General features: G+C 45.5%; 1 protein-coding gene across 2 annotated transcripts in view; it reads left to right on the top strand.

Annotated features, from left to right (window-relative positions):
• The window catches only part of LOC143100740 (UPF0524 protein C3orf70 homolog B-like), a 29,060-nt gene extending 12,005 nt beyond the window's left edge, over positions 1-17,055 (top strand). For both annotated transcript variants that reach the window (XM_076264164.1, XM_076264163.1), the window contains exon 3: positions 12,772-17,055. In XM_076264164.1, the coding sequence (XP_076120279.1) occupies positions 12,772-13,496 (725 nt within the window). In that variant the 3' untranslated portion in view covers positions 13,497-17,055. The remainder of the gene's footprint in view (positions 1-12,771) is intronic.
• The last annotated feature ends 466 nt before the right edge of the window (positions 17,056-17,521 follow it).

The following is a 17,521-nucleotide window of genomic DNA, read 5'->3' as shown; positions in this document are numbered from 1 at the left end:
AGATGGAGTTTCAGTGTGCCCTGTGTGTGTGTGTGTGTAGCAGGTACTGCCACAGAATGTGACTAGAATGTTGGAGAATGAGTATTCTAAAGAATATCTGGGTCCGTCAAATATAACATGAAATTTTTATTATGATATAACATTAAATTTGTATTATTTATGTGGGTAAGCTACATTCTAACAGATAAAACATATTTAAATGGCTACAGCCTATATTTAAAAACAATAGTGAGATAAAAATAATACCACATGTCTACATGCAATGCTATCGAACTTTGAAAGTTTGTTTAGATCTAGTTAAACTGCCGTCACACTTCTCTATTTTGGAATCTTACATAGTTGAGGAACAGAATCTATAAGTAGAATGTTGAAAAGTCCCCCACTGAAGGCCTAGATATGAGGGCTCCTACAGAGGGAACTATGGATTGTATCGCTTCTGTTACATGGAACTAGTAGCACCTGAGGGAGAGTACAGGGCATGCAGTCCAGCATATTAAGTTTAGGTTTGGACCGCTACGAGATTGTGTGGTCTCTCTCTGTGTGGGTGTATGTGTGTGTGTGTGTGTGTATGTGTGAGTGTGTGTGTGCCAATTTTTTGTCATTCAACTCTCGCTCACGGCAATGTTGCCATTGATTCCAGTAGCAAAAGTCTAGCATAAATGTATACACACGTAGCATGAGATCAGTCTGTAGTGTGTGTGTGTGCATGTGTGTGTGTGTGTGTGTGTGTGTGTGTGTGTGTGTGTGTGTGTGCGTGTGTGTGTGTGAATGAACAGCTTTGCTTTAGATGAGGATGTGCCTGAAGGAGGTTTGGCAGTTGGTCTTGCGTCTCGTGTTTCATTCCTGTGAACTGGGCTACACCCCCCTCTTTCTCCTCCTCCTCCTCCTCCTCTCTCAGATCCTGGTTCCTGCCAGTGTTTGGTGGGTGCAAATGAAACACACGGCGCTCTTTTGGTTCCCCACCGGTTCTCCAGGGGCGTTTCACACGGATGCAGCTGCTTGTGGCAAAACAAGACAGACCCCCCCCCCCCCCTTTTCTCCCATCCTCTCCCCTCCCCTCCTCTTCTCTCCTCTCCTCTCCTCTCCTCCCCTGCCCTCCTCTCCCCTCCTCTCCTCTCCTCTCCTCTAGTGAAGATATGCACCCCTGTTGTGTTCCTGTAGGCTGGCAGAGCTGTGGGGGAAAGCATAACCTCCCAAACAGCAGTGCGGACGGGATGGCCACATCCTGCGGAGAAACACGGCCCTGTTGTGGCCAGCGTTTGGAAACTCTTGGAATTGATTACCAGATTTGCTTTGTAATGAAACTAATTGCCTTCCTAATAGTGCAGCTGTTTTATGTTGGTTTCACAGTAATATCCCACCTATGGATACAGGCTCTTTCAAATAAAGTGATTCTTACGTTGCTTCTCATATCTTCAATTGCTGTGTCATAAAACAAGTTAATTGAAACTTTAGAGTTGTTTGTTCCGTCCTTACCAACAAGCGTTGTAACCATTTTATCAACTGGCAACTGTTCCAACCAGCGTTGCTTAATTGTGTCCCTCGCTGGGCTGCCATAATCCCTTCTGCCTCCACTGCTGTGAGATTGCCTGTCTCCTCCAGAGCCGTTCTCACTGAGCTGTGCTTCCTGCCCCCCAGGCAGCTGTTAGGATGTATATGAAGCCATTACTCTGAATTGCTGTGCGATGGCAACAAGCTAATGAATGTCAGTGTGGCGGGGAGATTCATGTTGGAGGGTGGGGGGTGATGGGGGGGGGGGGGGGGGGGGGCCTCCTCCATCCAAAGGCTTGGGGACAAAGTTACAGCCGCCCATAACCTTTTAGTGGCATTTAGATGGAGACGTTTCCAATCACTCCAACATATACCCTGCTGAAAAAAACAGCTAGAAACCAGCTTATGCTGGTAGCTGGTCTTAGCTGGTTTTAGCTGGTCTTTGCTGGTTTTCTTCCAGCTCTTGCTGGTCTTTGCTGGTGTAGCTGGTTGGACCACCAGCTGGATATGCTGGCGTGACCATCTGAGGAAGCTGGTCATGCTGGTTTGACCAGCCTGTCGTGTGAGATACAGCTGGTGCAAGATGGTCATGCTGGTGACCAGCTTGCCAAGCTTGATATTGTTGGTGTAAGATGGTCATGCTGGTTTGACCAACATAAGCTGGCACGGCCAGTTAAACCAGCAGTGTAGACCAGCAACACCCGCTAAAATGACCAGCTTGAGGTGGTACGACAAGCAAATCCATCTGAATTACCATCGTTAGGTGGGTAAACCAGCTGAAGGTATGTTTTCGCAAGAGATTTGCTGGTCTAGCTGGTCAACCATCATAGGGTGGTCAAACAAGCTGGTCAACAAGCTGGTCAACCAGCAAACCACCTTTAGCTGGTCAGGCTGGTTTTTTCAGCAGGGTATACACTCACCCACATCACCGCCAGCACATAACCGCAGAGCGCAGCACAGCGCAGCACAGCACAGCACAGGGTAGTGTAGCTGAGAGGCCGCGTGATGCCAAGGAAGTGCCTTTTTTGTATGTCACAAATAAATAATGTACGGAGCTCTGGCCTCCTGAGCACTGGAGAATCAGCATGAGGCAGGCAAGTCAAGCGGTGCGGACTGCACAGAGGCGCAGGGTGGAGACGCTCCTTAACCTCAGCTCATCAAGCTGCGTCTGTTCTGTGTCAGTGCCCTGCTCCTTAACCTCAGCTCAACAAGCTGCGTCTGTTCTGTGTCAGTGCCCTGCTCCTTAACCTCAGCTCAACAAGCTGCGTCTGTTCTGTGTCAGTGCCCTGCTCCTTAACCTCAGCTCAACAAGCTGCGTCTGTTCTGTGTCAGTGCCCTGCTCCTTAGCCTCAGCTCAACAAGCTGCGTCTGTTCTGTGTCAGTGCCCTGCTCCTTAACCTCAGCTCAACAAGCTGCGTCTGTTCTGTGTCAGTGCCCTGCACCACTTTAATGATGAGTCCAAGTTACATTGTGCTGTACGTAATACTAGTGTGTTGTTATCATACACTATTTTCATATATGCCTACTTGCTATGATCCTCATGTCCCTATGTCCTCCTTGATAAAATATGGGAAGTACACTCTCTTAATGTAAGTATGCACTACATAGTATCCGAAGTGTTCAAACATAGTACCCACATTCTCATACTATTACACATTACTAACCTCACGTACATAACCTCTTATGTTCTAACATAAGAAGTACAGTGTACTTGTTAGTGATTAAGTATGTACTACATAGCACTCGCAGTGTCCATGCAGCTTCTCAAATGAATGCACATTACCAACCCACACCCTAAACCCAACCCCCAACCTGAGAACATTTTGAAACTTGCATTTGTTGTTAGTTAAGCACAGACTACATTGCACCTACAGACACTTGCTATAAAGCACGTCTGTGAGCTTTTTTGTCCGTATCAACTGTTCTCGGTGACCTCGAGAAACGGAGATCTAGGTGAAGACTCACTGGATTTCTCCTTTAAGTACAGACTACATTGCACCTGCAGACACTTGCTATAAAGCATGTTCAGCTTATCTCTCTCCTCTCTCCAGCAGCTTTTTGTAATAGCCTCTTGCAGACAGAGGTGGCTGATGGGTAAATATGTATATGTGACCAGAGGTAGCAAGGATGACTGAAGGAAGAGAGAGAGAGAGAAGAGGAGAGGAGTTAAGATGGAGTGATGAATATTGGAATAGAGGAAGTGAGAGGGACAGAGAGGCTGTGTGGTAGCTGGCAGGGATGGTGTGTTAAGGGTCGACCTTGAATAATCCCTCAGCTGTAAGGGGGGTGTGTGTGGGGGGTGGTGAGGCGAGTGGAGAGACCTAGAAAGACTAATTCTCCATCACCGTGACGGATAAAGTGGCAGCGGGCTCGTGCATTATTCATGCAGAGATGTGCATGTGCAAAGGCAAGTTAGAGGGGTGACGGACAGTGACAGTTTCTGTGTGTGTGTGTGTGTGTGTGTGTGTGTGTGTGTGTGTGTGTGTGTGTGCGTGTGCGTGTGTGCGTGTGTGTGTGTGTGTACAGGCAGTATGTGTGCATGTTTTGAAATGGTGGGTCTATTTGTGCATGTGATGGAGGGACAAATGAGCGTGTGTGTGTGTGTGTGTGTGTGTTTGTGTGCATCTGCTAATGTAGAACATCTGATTGACTCTGTATGCATATTTGTGTGTTAGCAGTGTATGTGTGTATATGGGTTTGTCTGTGTGAAGGTAAGGTATACATAAATACTGTAGGCTTATGTGTGAGTGTGTGTGTGTGCGTGTGTGTGTGCGTGTGTGTGTGTGTGTGCATGCGTGTGTGTATGTGTGTGTGTGTGTGTGTGTGTGTGTAGCTGTGCAGTCCTGGACTCAGTGAGTGGGTGGAGGAACAGAGAGGGGATTAGAGGAGCTAGGACTGTGACCTGATCTGGCCTCATGTCTGACAGCTGTGCTCTACTCCCCCTCCCTAGCCCAGTACCTGCCCCACTCTGTGCTCTACTCCCCCGGCCTAGCCCAGTACCTGCCCCACTCTGTGCTCTACTCCCCCTGCCTAGCCCAGTACCTGCCCCACTCTGTGCTCTACTCCCCCTCCCTAGCCCAGTACCTGCCCCACTCTACTCCCCACCTGCCCCACTCAGCCCTAGGGATTTACTGCAGCAGGCCTGGGACCACCACCAGCAGCAGATTTTGAATAAGCTTAGCATGATAATGAGTTCGAACGTTCGTTGGGTAGCAAAAAAAAAAACGCTAATCTGATGCATTCTAAACTAGCCTGTTTTTAGCTGATGCTTCCAAAATGCACTGGTAGCTATAAGGCATTTCTCATGGTAAAAAGATTGTGAATTTTACACCAATTATGAGGCTCAAAGTAGCCTGACACTTTGGTTGTATAATGAGGGTCCTAACATATAAAATGAAGCATTGACAACTTTGTAAATGTACAGATATTTTATTAAAAAGGACTGTATACAAACAATACCATCAGTCATTTGCCGGTCGGCGCCATCTTTTTTGTTACGTTTTGCCTAGCGAACCGAACCAAAGCTCATGGTAGGCTAACAACTTGAGTATGTTACCACTATATAAACTACATAATAACAATACCGGTATTTGGCATGTTTCTGATAGGCCTATTTGATAGAATAGTAATGATTTGTTTTGTGCAATTAGCCCCAGTCCTTCAATGGTCTACTGCTACATTAACGTGTTGAAGAAATCCTGCACACTGTCCTTTACGCATGCAAATACTTTATTATGCTTCACACAACATTTCGGACACACAGACTTCTCTCAGGTGTGCAGGATTTCTTCAACACGCATTACTGGTGACCTCTACCTTTTCCGACGCACCTGTCCCAAAAGAGGTGTGCAAAAGCGCTTTTGAACTCAGTAGAACCGTACTGCTACATTAGCAAAACCAGACCAGACTACGGACCAGCTGGGTACCGCTACATTAGCAAACCCAGACCAGACTACGGACCAGCTGGCTACCGCTACATTAGCAAAACCAACCAGACTACGGACCAGCTGGTTACCGCTACATTAGCGAAACCAGACCAGACTACGGACCAGCTGGTTACCGCTACATTAGCAAAACCAGACCAGACTACGGACCAGCTGGTTACCGCTACATTAGCAAAACCAGACCAGACTACGGACCAGCTGGTTACCGGTACATTAGCAAAACCAACCAGACGGACCAGCTGGCTACCGCTACATTAGCAGAACTCAGAGTCACATTTCTCCATTCCTCATTCCTCCCTCTCTCCTTTTCTCTCTCTTTCTCTAGCTCTCTCTATATATATCTCTCTATCTATCTATCTCTCTCCCTGCCTCTCACTTACACACAAACACACACATACAAACAAGGGTCACTACACTCTGGATTCTCATTAGAGAGCTGTGTAGACATAAACTCACATACTCACACCTACACACACACACACACACACACTCACAGAAATACACAAACACACACACACACACAAACAAACAAACAAACACACACACAACTCACACACTGCACCCGCAATCTCCCATGCTGTCAATCATTATGTCACCCATTCTTTCTGTACCCTCCCAGGCAAGACCCTGGAACAAATTTGTTCAGGTGAAAAAAACAAGTGTTTACTCACTTCCTGCTTTAAAAGTTGGAACAGCCCCGAGTTGTAAACACAACACAGCACAAGTGTGGTGGACCATATGTTTTGGCTGATTTGGAATGTGCTGCAAGATTCATGTTGCAGGATACACCTGTTCAGGTTATTAAGTGTCAGGAGAAGAAGCTGTAATTGAATGTTTTAATGACGGGATACACACACGCACAAAGCATATAGAATGCGTATAGAAATCAAGTCTCAAATTTCATACTTAAAAAAAACACACAAACACACTCTCCCTCTCTCTCTCTCTCTCTCTTTCTCTCTCTCTGTCTGACACACACACACACACACACACACACACACACACACACATAAAAGCACATCATTAATTCTCCCAAATCTGTGAACACCTTCTCATTTTCTCTGCTGTTCCCTTTGAATCAAATAGCAAGAGAGTGGCTTTGTGGCTATAAACTGGTTGTGTTGTATTCACAGGTTCACTGAAGTGAATACAACACAATTGGCATTTAAAGAAATGGAGCCGGCTTTGTGATTGGTGAATTATGAATGTGTGAATTATGACAAATTAGAACCTGTTTGTGATAAATGTCTCATGACACATTCTGAGAGGGTCTGTCGGTACGGTTGGGTTCTGGGAACTCTTTACAGACAAATGTGCATCTCCAACTACTGTGTATTGAGTGTGTGCTTGTTTGGGTGTGTGTGTTTGTTTGTCAGTGTTCTCTGTTAAGCCGGTAGTTGCCAGGGTCCTTCAGTAGCCTAGAGGAGGCCTGTCTGTGTGTGTCTACTTCCTCCCTGGTGGCCTTCACTCTCCACTGTGCACTTACCCTGACACAGCAGCACACACACACACACACACACACACACACACACACACACACACACACACACACAAATACACGCATACACACACACACTCTCTCTGTCACACACACACACACACATGCTGACTGGCCCTTCAAAGCTGCACACTGCACCTCCCTGAGAGAAACTGGCTGGATGTATGTGCTGAAGCAGGGCCTCTGGTAGAGAGAAAGCTCTACTCTGGAGACAATATTCAACCGAGGCTACCCAGATAAAAGGCTCCACTCTGGAGACAATATTCAACGAGGCTACCCAGACAGAAGGCGCCACTCTGGAGACAATATTCAACCGAGGCTACCCAGATAGAAAGCTCCACTGTGAAGCTATGATTAAATTGAGGCTACCTACTGCAGACAGAGAGCTCCGCTCTGGAGACATGATTCAACTGAAGCTACATGGATTGAAAGCTCCATTGTAGAGCGTTGATTTAACGGAGGCTATCTAGACAGAAAGCGCCAATGTGGAACGATGATAAAAACCAATGCTACCAGAGAGAGAGTTCCACTCTGGGAGCAACGATTAAACCGAGGCTACCCAGACAGAAAGCTCCACTGTGAAGCTATGATTAAACCGAGGCTACCCAGACAGAGAGCTCTACATTGGGAGCTATGATTAAACCGAGGCTACCTAGAGAGAGAGCTCTACATTGGGAGCTATGATTAAACCGAGGCTACCCAGAGAGAAAGCTGCACTGAAGCTATGATTAAACCGAGGCTACCCAGACAGAAGCTGCACTGTGAAGCTATGATTAAACCGAGGCTACCTAGAGAGAGAGCTCTACATTGGGAGCTATGATTAAACCGAGGCTACCCAGAGACAGAGCTCCACTCTGGAGGCTACAAAGACCACTATGGGAGCAAAGATTTAACCAAGGCTACCCAGACCACTCTGGGAGCGATAATTTAACTGAGGCTACCCAGATAGTCAGCTCTCTGCCAGATTTGGACAGGGCTGGCCCAGATCCCCTCATCAGTCACCCACTATCTGGCAAGAGACTGCGATTGTACTTTGGTTAGAGGCAACCAGCGCAAAACTATTAAGTATCATGGCGCCGCCGGCTGTTTATCTTGCATGGATTATTCTTTGAGTTGCGCCCGGCAGCATGCTGAAGAGCTCCTGGAGATTCTCTATTGACACAAACATTAAAGATTAAAGACACAGGCAGGGACTTGAGAGTGAACAAGCCGCACTACAGGCTTACACCTGGCCTCAAGTACCAGCAGTCTGTTATCTTGACAGCACAGTCATACTTTTTTATTCAGAAGATGAATGTCCCATATGGCATTACACAAGACCATAGTAGAATATCACAATGTGAGATAGAAAGTTTATTCTCCCCCACAGTATTTTATTCAGGTGAATTATTAATAACCTCAGTGGAGCTTAGTTGCAATGCTGCATTTTTCTGTTCCGGTTGCTCTGCAGTGGTTCCTCGCATGCTGGGGTTCTGGTGCTGATCCAGACACAAACCCAGGGGAACCGCTTGGACGGAACCAATCAAGTGGTCCCTCCTTGAGAGAAAAAGTCCTGAAATGATTGCGGTGCTCGCTGAGAACCAGCGGCCAGAGCTCTCACTGGCGTTCAGAAGCTGCAGCGCACAGAGCAAAACAACAAAGACATGTAGAAATAAAATGCCTTTTTTATACTATATACCTTTTATACTTTATAAAGTCATATAGTCCACAAGGTAGAAAGAGAGTGATTACATGGCTTACAGATGTGTGTGTGTGTGTGTGTGTGTGTGTGTGTGCAGGGTGCGATTTGTGTAAAAAACAGAGGGGGGGATGATTTTGAATAAGTTTGTAGCCCCCCCCCCCCCAAAAAAAAAAAAAAATGAACGAACGATTCATAGCCTAGTAATGTCATGGCTAATAATACACTATATTATTTTTGCCACCTTTGTAACATTTTAGTTTTAGTCAACCGTGGTGTATGACTTTAAACAGCGAGTGTGCTTGGTATGATGATCAGCTCCTCTAATGCACGGTAGGACTACGTTTTGACAAGCATACAAATTCACCTTGTTCTTGCCCCATCTGAAATGACTTCTCTTCTTTTGCTGCCTCCATCCTTTCTGTATTTGTTGTGTAAAAAAACGTTGTATATGATGGCACTGAAGTCTTAAGTTAGTGAATTGGCTAACAGTGTTAGTTGGTAACCAAATAGCCTACACATTGCGCTACACGCTGCGTAGGCTACGTGCATTCTCTCTCCTGCTGATTTGCGTTCAGTAGCCAAGTGCGTAATATTGCAAAAGTTGAAAAAATAAATGTGTTTATTGTAGCCTACAGAAAATAAATAGCCTATCATACTGTCAGTTAATTGCCTACAGTACAGTGAAGAGTTTGGAGAGTAAAGTTATAGGGCAATTTATAGATAGTTTAGATACCCACCAACATTCGTTTTTGCAGTACAGATTATTTCTAAAAGTTATTTGTCTACTACTGGCTGATTTATCAAACGAGTGATTTCTCGTTCGTCCTCCGCAAACTACAGGTGTTTCGGTAGAGATCCATTGAATAAGCGATGCCAAGCAATTTCTGTAACACTTTTTGTGACATTCAGCAAATATCTCCTCATTTAATGTAAGTTCCTTCGGACAATAGGCTATACGTTCTACTCTACGTGCAGTTGTCCTCCATCTCAGTTGCATCAGTTTTCTGAATTTGAAGGTTCTAAAACATTATTATGCTTCACTGAATCCTTCTCGTTTCTTTCATTTGCCCAGCTAACTTTTCCATTGAACCTAGCCATTTATAATGGATTACACACTCGACATTCTGAAATGTCCTGCACGATCAAGGCCAAATAAAGTTATCACGCAGCCACTGTGTCAGCAGCATCAGTGCTGACGGTGACGGTGAGTTTCTGATGTCAGATTATTATGTAGGCTAGCCTACTAGACTGTTCTCACGTTGCAGCGCTTTACTTATATGAAGTAGCATTAATCAATATGAGGGGCAGAGGGGGATAAATGTTGTCCCTCCCGACGATAAAAATAATTTAGCAGAGGTAGGGATAGGAAAACCAGAGGGGGGGAATCCTCACCCTCACCATCCCCCCTACAAATCGCACCCTGTGTGTGTGTGTGATTACATGGCTTAGGGACCGTTCGTTATTTATAAACGGGGTCACCGGAGGAAAATAGGGGAGGGTCATGTCTTTTTATTCTTTGTTGAGGGGAGGGTCACCTAACTTTTTTTTGTCTAGGAGGGAGGGTCACCCATCTTTTGTATTAATGAAAACAGCAAAAAATCAAAGTGGCTTGTTTGATTGTTGATTTCTGTCGCCATATAACGTTCTCTTTCGTTCCATAGCTCTGTCAACATTGAACAATGAAAATAAGGGAATTCCCCGGGTTTCTCACGCAAAATACGGAAAATGTCAACATTCGTCCCCATTAACGTTGGAAGGGTTGGAGCAACAAAGTAGCCTACTTTATTCACGCCTAACAGCCTATATCCATTTGGTCAACTTTATCCAGCCCTAAAAAAGCTAAATTTAACTTTGGTTTACTTGTCGTTTACCGTGTAGCCTAACTTTAAACAGTGTGCATGCTTAACATAAAGCATACTTGTGCTTCATTCATCCACACATCCAGCTCCTAACGTTTTGACAAGCATTTCTACCAATTGACCTTGTTCCTGCCCATATCTAGCTTTGCTATCTCCATCCTTTCTTTTTTTGTTGTTTGCAAAAAAATATATAGTATTTATTGGTAACCAGCAACAAGTGCAATTTGTTATTCGCTGTCATTCTCTCTCCTGCCAACAAAAATGTGTTACGTTCCAAGTAGCAGTGCGTAATTCTGCTTCATAAAAGTTGAACAAATACATTTGGTCATATAAATAGCCAGTTTATGGTCTACAGTGTAGTTGGTAAGTTATGGTAGGCCAACTTGGAGTGAATATACAGGGGGAATTCTTTGTCTAGCTGAGTAGACTGGCAGGTGCGCACGTAGGCATAGCCTACGGCCGAACACTGCAAGCGCTAATGAATCATGCTCTCACGACAACCACGTCGTTAACTTAAATAGGCCTAGGTTAACGTCACTCTGAGTTCGCATTCAAGCAAGCAAAACGATGATTTGAATACATCTGTTTCTCTAGAAGGGCAAGGGGTAACAACAGGACAACACAGAGACAGGCCAGAATGCAGGACTAATGTTATGAGAGTATTACAGTAATATGGGATATTCTACGGGAAAATATTAAAACGGCAAGACAGCGGGGAAACGTTCAAATGATAAACCCGGAAAAAGTTGGCATGTTAGGTATTTTTCGGTGCCTGTGATTAGTTGTGAAATTGTGCAAACGGCCTTTTCAAGTCATTTGAGAAGGAAGGAGTGTAGCAAGCTCCCAAATTGACGCTCGTCTGAGAAATTGAGTTTTGGATAATGTTCAGCTTCGGTAGCTTTACAATGACTGAGGAAGCCTAGAGACGAGTCCATAGCAATAAGTTCATGTGTTGAATTTGTTACCCAGTGTGCTTTGTTGAATGGTCTCAATGCTTTATTGTTTTATTTCATGTGAATACTTACTAGAGGAGTAACTTTTCAAGTAGGCTAATGCAGTTGCAGGAAGTGTGCATTTAGTTTCCATGCTTATTGTGTTTCCACAACAATGTTAGTGAGTAAATCTACTGAAATGGCCACCATCTTGGTGAAGTGTGATGTGTAAGATCAGAAAGCAGAGGTTGGTTTTAGGGCGGTAGCATATTGTTGATGTGTTTTCATAGCGCGTAAGAGCGTCGGCACAAGACGTAGACAATTGGCTGGTGAGGGTCATGTCATTTTTGAAAATGCTGTTGGAGGGTCGTTGAAAATTATATAGCAGTCAGGGGAGGGTCATGCAACTTTTGATCGAAGCACTCAAAATCCCTCCGGTGACCTCGTTTATAAATAACGAACGGTCCCTTACAGGTTTTTACTAAGCCGGTGTATTGAATTTTTCCCGAAGAATAATGAAAAAGCATTTCTCATTCCGAAAAGAACCCGTCAACGCCTCTCAGCTCTAAGTCTTTGTGTTCTTCGTTATTTAAATAAGCTCCTCAGAGAACGTTCCTCTGCTGCACGTGGCATCAGAACCGCAGGTTGAAGATGGGAGGTGTAGCAGACGTCTCAATAGTCAATCATCCAGCACTTTACCAAGCTGCCACCTCTCAAACAATTACGCTAGATGGGTGTCCCAGGTGGCTCCTTAAAAAGACTCTTTCTTTGATGATCGGCATTAATGCCAAGTGCTCTATAAGTTTAAGTTGCTCGTTGGAACCTTGAAGAAAATACTTTCAAAACTTCATTGTGAAGTCTTTGCTTTGTGTCTATGTCTCAGTGATGTCCTTGAGGTACTTGTGCCATTTAAAACAGGTGAAATTATCTGTTATCTAATGTTCAGGTGACTGGAATAATCTGATGGCTCTTACACCCTCCTAAATGATTAATGCCACATTTGAAGAAACGGACCAGTACAGCCCTCAACTTGCTGCTGTTCTTGCTGTTTGTCTTGTACATTTCCTAGCACTGGGTAGACAATAGAAAATATGGTGCTAATGTATACAGTATACAGCATGTTTAGCAGTACTATTAATGTCTGTCTCTGAAAAACCTGTTCATAAATATATGTGGCATTTTGTAGAGCATAAGAATATATACATGTATTAACCTACTCTGATTCTCTGATTCTGAATAATATTGTACTGATTTCACTTAGGCAGATTTTGCATGCATGACAAAGTGAAATCCTGACTCTGTGTGTGTGCGTGTGTGTGTGCGTGTGTGTCTGTGTGCGTGTGCGTGTGTGTGTGTGTATGTGCAGGTAAATACGTGTACCAGCCGATGACGAGGGTGGGCCAGCTCCCCAGCACCACTGTGCCTCCAGCTCCATCCGAGGCCACGGACACCATTGACCTCTCCATCTCCCTGACCGAGCGCTTCCTGCGCATCGCCCCCTGGTTCCTGCCGCCGCCCTGCCCCGAGTCGCCCCGCTACTGCGTCATCTCTGACCTCTTCATCGACGACTACGTGGTCAAGCGCATCAACGGCAAGATGTGCTACGTGCAGAGGCCGCCTCCCATGATGCCTGTGGCTCCGCCCACACCCCACCCTCACCCACACCAACACCCTCACCTCCCACCCCACCCCCGACCCCCGACTCCACCCCCCTCTCAGCTACAGCCTCAGGCGCCAAGCTCGACCTATCAGAACACTCAGGAGGTGGCCCCGCCCCCACAGAGCTCCAACGGCCCAATGGAGAAAGCCCAGGGCCCCAAAATGGACCACTGCTCCTCCCCCTCCAGCTCCGAGGACTCTGGGATCAACGCGATCGGGGGCAACTTCCTGGAGTCGTGCGAGGAGGACTCGTGCGAAGAGGAGGAGGAAGAGGAGGAGGATGTGCGCCGGGGGGTGGAGGTGGGAGAGGAAGATGAGCTGAGCTCAGACGGGAAGTCCAGCCCGGCCAGCTGGGACCAGGACGAGTGCTCGCTCCTCTCCCCCTCCAAGTCTCTGGTGGAGATCATCGAGAATATCGAAACCACTGTCTGACGCGGGGTGCGTTCTCACAGTGATTTTGCCGGCGGTATGCATATGGAGATAGCGGCAGGTGTGTGGTCTGCTGTCATCGATGGCTAACTGGGAATGGTTATTCGTTAGCGATTCTGAATTGTTTTTAGCCTGCTGCGGTTGTGGATTTCAAATGTAAAAGTGGTAAAAACTAGCCCACACACACAACTCTCCTCAGTTCCACCAGATCTCACCACTCGTCTCTTCTACACTGAACTTTTCCATGCAAAGCATCTTTTACTGGTGGAAAGAGGTTCTGTGTTTGGAAAAGGGATTTTTTTAACGCTTCAAACTGCTCCAAAGCTGATAGCCAAATGGTTCCAAAAAGCTTCTTTCCTTTCCTGAGACAATTTTTAAGAGGAACCTAAAAAGGTTCCTTAAAAGCTTCCTCAAAAAGGAAAAAAAACAAGTGAGAACATTTTCTAAAGAGTGCACTGCCCCTGTCTTTTTCTCTCACTGTTGTTTTCCCTCTTGCTGTTTGCCTCGATGTTTTTGTGGGAGGACAACAACGCAAGGCAGGCACTTCCGTTTGCAGTGCACTTGTCTGCTCACATTCAATTGGACACGGATGACCAAAAATCACTCCTAGCATAGCATAACCGCAGCTAACCACGGTTCAGGTCCTGATTTGGGCCAGATCCGGCACACATGTGGTCCAGAGTTAGTCAGCCCCCCTCCCTCCTCGCTGGGTCTTTGGATCTCATGCGTGGCTTGTCAGATGGCAGAGGACAACGACGAGCATCGTGTTCACTTTTTATACAAGAGCCCAAGGAAACACTCTCTCTCACACACACACACACACTCACATGCACAAAATCACAAATCACCAGTCACTTGTTTTGCACGCTAAGAGGATCACAGCAAAAGACCAAATGTTAGTGCTAGCCTGTCTCTTTTGTACACTTTCCTTAAAGGTGCAGTCTGCAATTCACTTTCGGTTTAGCAAAAGATTGTTGATATATGAGTTCAACAGCCAATCAAATTACATCCTTGGCTTCCGTGCTCCTGCATTAATTGGCTGGGAATGTTTTTAGCTGAGTCCAAGCCACTTTATTTGTTTCCCATTTAAAGGGAAACTATGCAGTTTGTTTAGCTTAAATAACCTTAACTTCACAGCTTTGACTCACTGGAATGGTTATAGACTATAGGATGGTTATAGGATGCCGGACTCAGAGACGGAAAGTCTCGCAGCCTTGCGATGTAACGAATTGCTTTACTGCACTAATACACATACACGCCAGGCACCGGCTAGAAGAAGGTAGTGATGGAGTTTCTCAGACATTTGTCATGACGGAGCCAGCAAAACGAAGCAGAAAGCGAGTAAACCGTTACAGGGAAAGAGGAAACAACAGATTGAACGATCGAGGAGTGTTGTAAAATATATACTCTGAAGCTGTAGGGGGAGAGAAACCTCCGAGCAAAAAGCGAAGAAATTGCCAAAACTGCATAGTTTCTCTTTAAAGAACTATGACTAAGAACTGTACACAGAACTAAGAACTGTACACAAGCACCTGCCTTTTATTGGTGGCAAATACTGAAGGGACAGCTAAATGACTGTTTGATGAAAATCCATTGAATATGACAAAACATGTGACCCCACCTTTTGATACAGTGCCAATTCAATTAGCGATTGCGTGTCAATGTCTTTTATTTTGATAGTCTGAAAATGAAAGTGTGTGGGATTATAATTGCGGACTGCACCTTTAATGACAGCTGTCTGTCTCCGAAACGGATCTGATCCAGACCTGGGACAGAACTAAGACCAGAACTCAGCCAAAACTCAACCTTAACCAAGCCAGAGTCAGGTGTTAGTCAGGCTCCTAGATGAAGAGTTGTCTTTTTGATAACATTTTGAAAACAGTTCACTGTCCATTCATTAAGAAAGGCTGACTTCAACCATGATATCATAGTCTGAGTCTATCTAATGTATGTATGTATACTTTAGCTTGCTAAATACAGCCGAACGACAGCAGCACACAAAGAGGAAGAGGAGAGATAGAGAGATAGAGAGACAGATAGAGAGAAAAGAAGGAACAGGAAGAGGTAGAGATAAGGGGAGCTGGCTAGTACACACAGCAGACATGAGGAGTGAAGCCTGGGCAGAGAGCAGTGCGTTGCATTGCATTGTGGGCAGGCCGGCAGGTGCTGTCATCAGCTCCGTGCAGCGGTGTTTTAAATTATGCATGAGAGCAGCGTTAGGTGGCATCAGCGCCAGGCAGGGAACAGGAGGGTCACAGTGTGCCGAGAGTCCCTGTCATCACCTCTCATCAGCGCCCATTAAGGGCAGAGGCCCAGCAGCGCTCCCCAGCAGAGCCACGGAGGTTACATCAGCCCCAGCCCCCACACCCACCCTGTCCCGCCCGCCGCCACGGAGGTTACATCAGTCGCACCCATCCTCTCTCCCGCCCGCTTCTCCAGAGAGAGGCCCACACTGGCGAGAGAGATGCCGCAGAAATACACAAATATGGCTTTGATCTGGCACAGAATTCATGGGGAATTTAATAAAGCGTGTAGTCGGACTGAGATCAGGATCTTTAGCGACTGCTCATTGCATTTGTGTCTGGCGCTTGCACGCAGTATGGCATTCAGAACAGAGCAGAGCAGGTCGGTGTAGCAGCAACCGTTTCCATGCTGTCTAGTTCCTATTGGCCTGCAGCACATGCACAGTCAGGCCTGCAGATATTACCCAACGCACAGCGATACACAGGAAGTGTGCCGAAGCCTGCATCCTGTCCCCTCATGTAGATTAATGCAGTACTGAGACATGCAGTAGGTATCATGCCAAAACCAAGCTGAGCTGTGTTTGTCTAGTAGAGAGAGAGCTCTCTCATGGGTTAGAGAGGTGTGGGACTGGGTGGGTAGTGTCTGAGTGATGAGCTCTCTCATGGGTTGGAGAGGTGTGGGACTGGGTGGGTAGTGTCTGAGTGATGAGCTCTAGAGGAGTTGGAGAGGTGTGGGACTGGGTGGGTAGTGTCTGAGTGATGAGCTCTAGAGGAGTTGGAGAGGTGTAGGACTGGGTGGGTAGTGTCTGAGTGATGAGCTCTCTCATGGGTTGGAGAGGTGTGGGACTGGATGGGTAGTGTCTGAGTGATGAGCTCTAGAGGAGTTGGAGAGGTGTGGGACTGGGTGGGTAGTGTCTGAGTGATGACGCTCTATGGTACAATGTAGAGTAAAGAAAGGAAGAGAACTGACACTCGTTCAGTAGACTTGCAGTATTATTAAAATCAGCATGTCCCAAATGACCAGGATACTGTGACATGCTGACAAGACAAGTTTGTAGCAGAATCACATACACTGTATGTTTGGTGCATGTTGCCTACAGTAATGCTGTAAGTCTATCCAGGTTAGTTTTCTTCTTCTGTTTGTGTAAACGTTGTGTTTGTACGGATTGTTGCAGGTTGTTTAAGAGATTAAAGCATCAAGTTGGAATACAAATGGATATGTATAGTACTGTCACAGCACATTGATCTTGTATCCTTTTTTAAAGATCTATAGTCTTTGCCATTTCTCTGACTTTGATATAAACACACTTCCAAATGCTGATTTTGGCTCATGTCTGTTATTTAAAGGAATGCAATGAAGCCCTGAATACCTATAAAAAAAAGAGACAGAAAAACTGGCCTGATACACTCTTAAAACGAATGTTCTCTATCCAAATACGGACAACAGATACTGTAGGGACAACATAGTTTGTGTTGTTTATTTTTTTTATTTGTTACACAATGTGTTGAAAATAACACAACTTGCGATAAAAAAACACAACTTTTTGTTTTTCAACACATCTCTATGTCTAGATAGGGACAACACATTGGTTTTAAGAGTGTAGTAATGAATGGTTTTATGTCACACTAAAATCAGTTGTATTAAGATCTACTGTATGTTGTATTTGACATGGACTGAAGAATGCCCAACTTGGTTTATTTATTGAAATGTTAAGTGCTCAGTTACAGATGATCACTAACACAATTTCCATTTTCCTATCATCACCATCATCACTACAGTAAGTT

The sequence above is a fragment of the Alosa pseudoharengus genome, unplaced genomic scaffold (genome assembly GCF_046254945.1).
Source record: "Alosa pseudoharengus isolate Yale_2024_CS ecotype anadromous, Long Island Sound unplaced genomic scaffold, YU_APseudo_1.1 YU_APseudo_1.1_scf_3, whole genome shotgun sequence".
NCBI lineage: Eukaryota > Metazoa > Chordata > Actinopteri > Clupeiformes > Clupeidae > Alosa > Alosa pseudoharengus.
The sequence above is the reverse complement of the archived record's forward strand: the minus strand, read 5'-3'. Positions and strand labels throughout refer to the sequence as shown.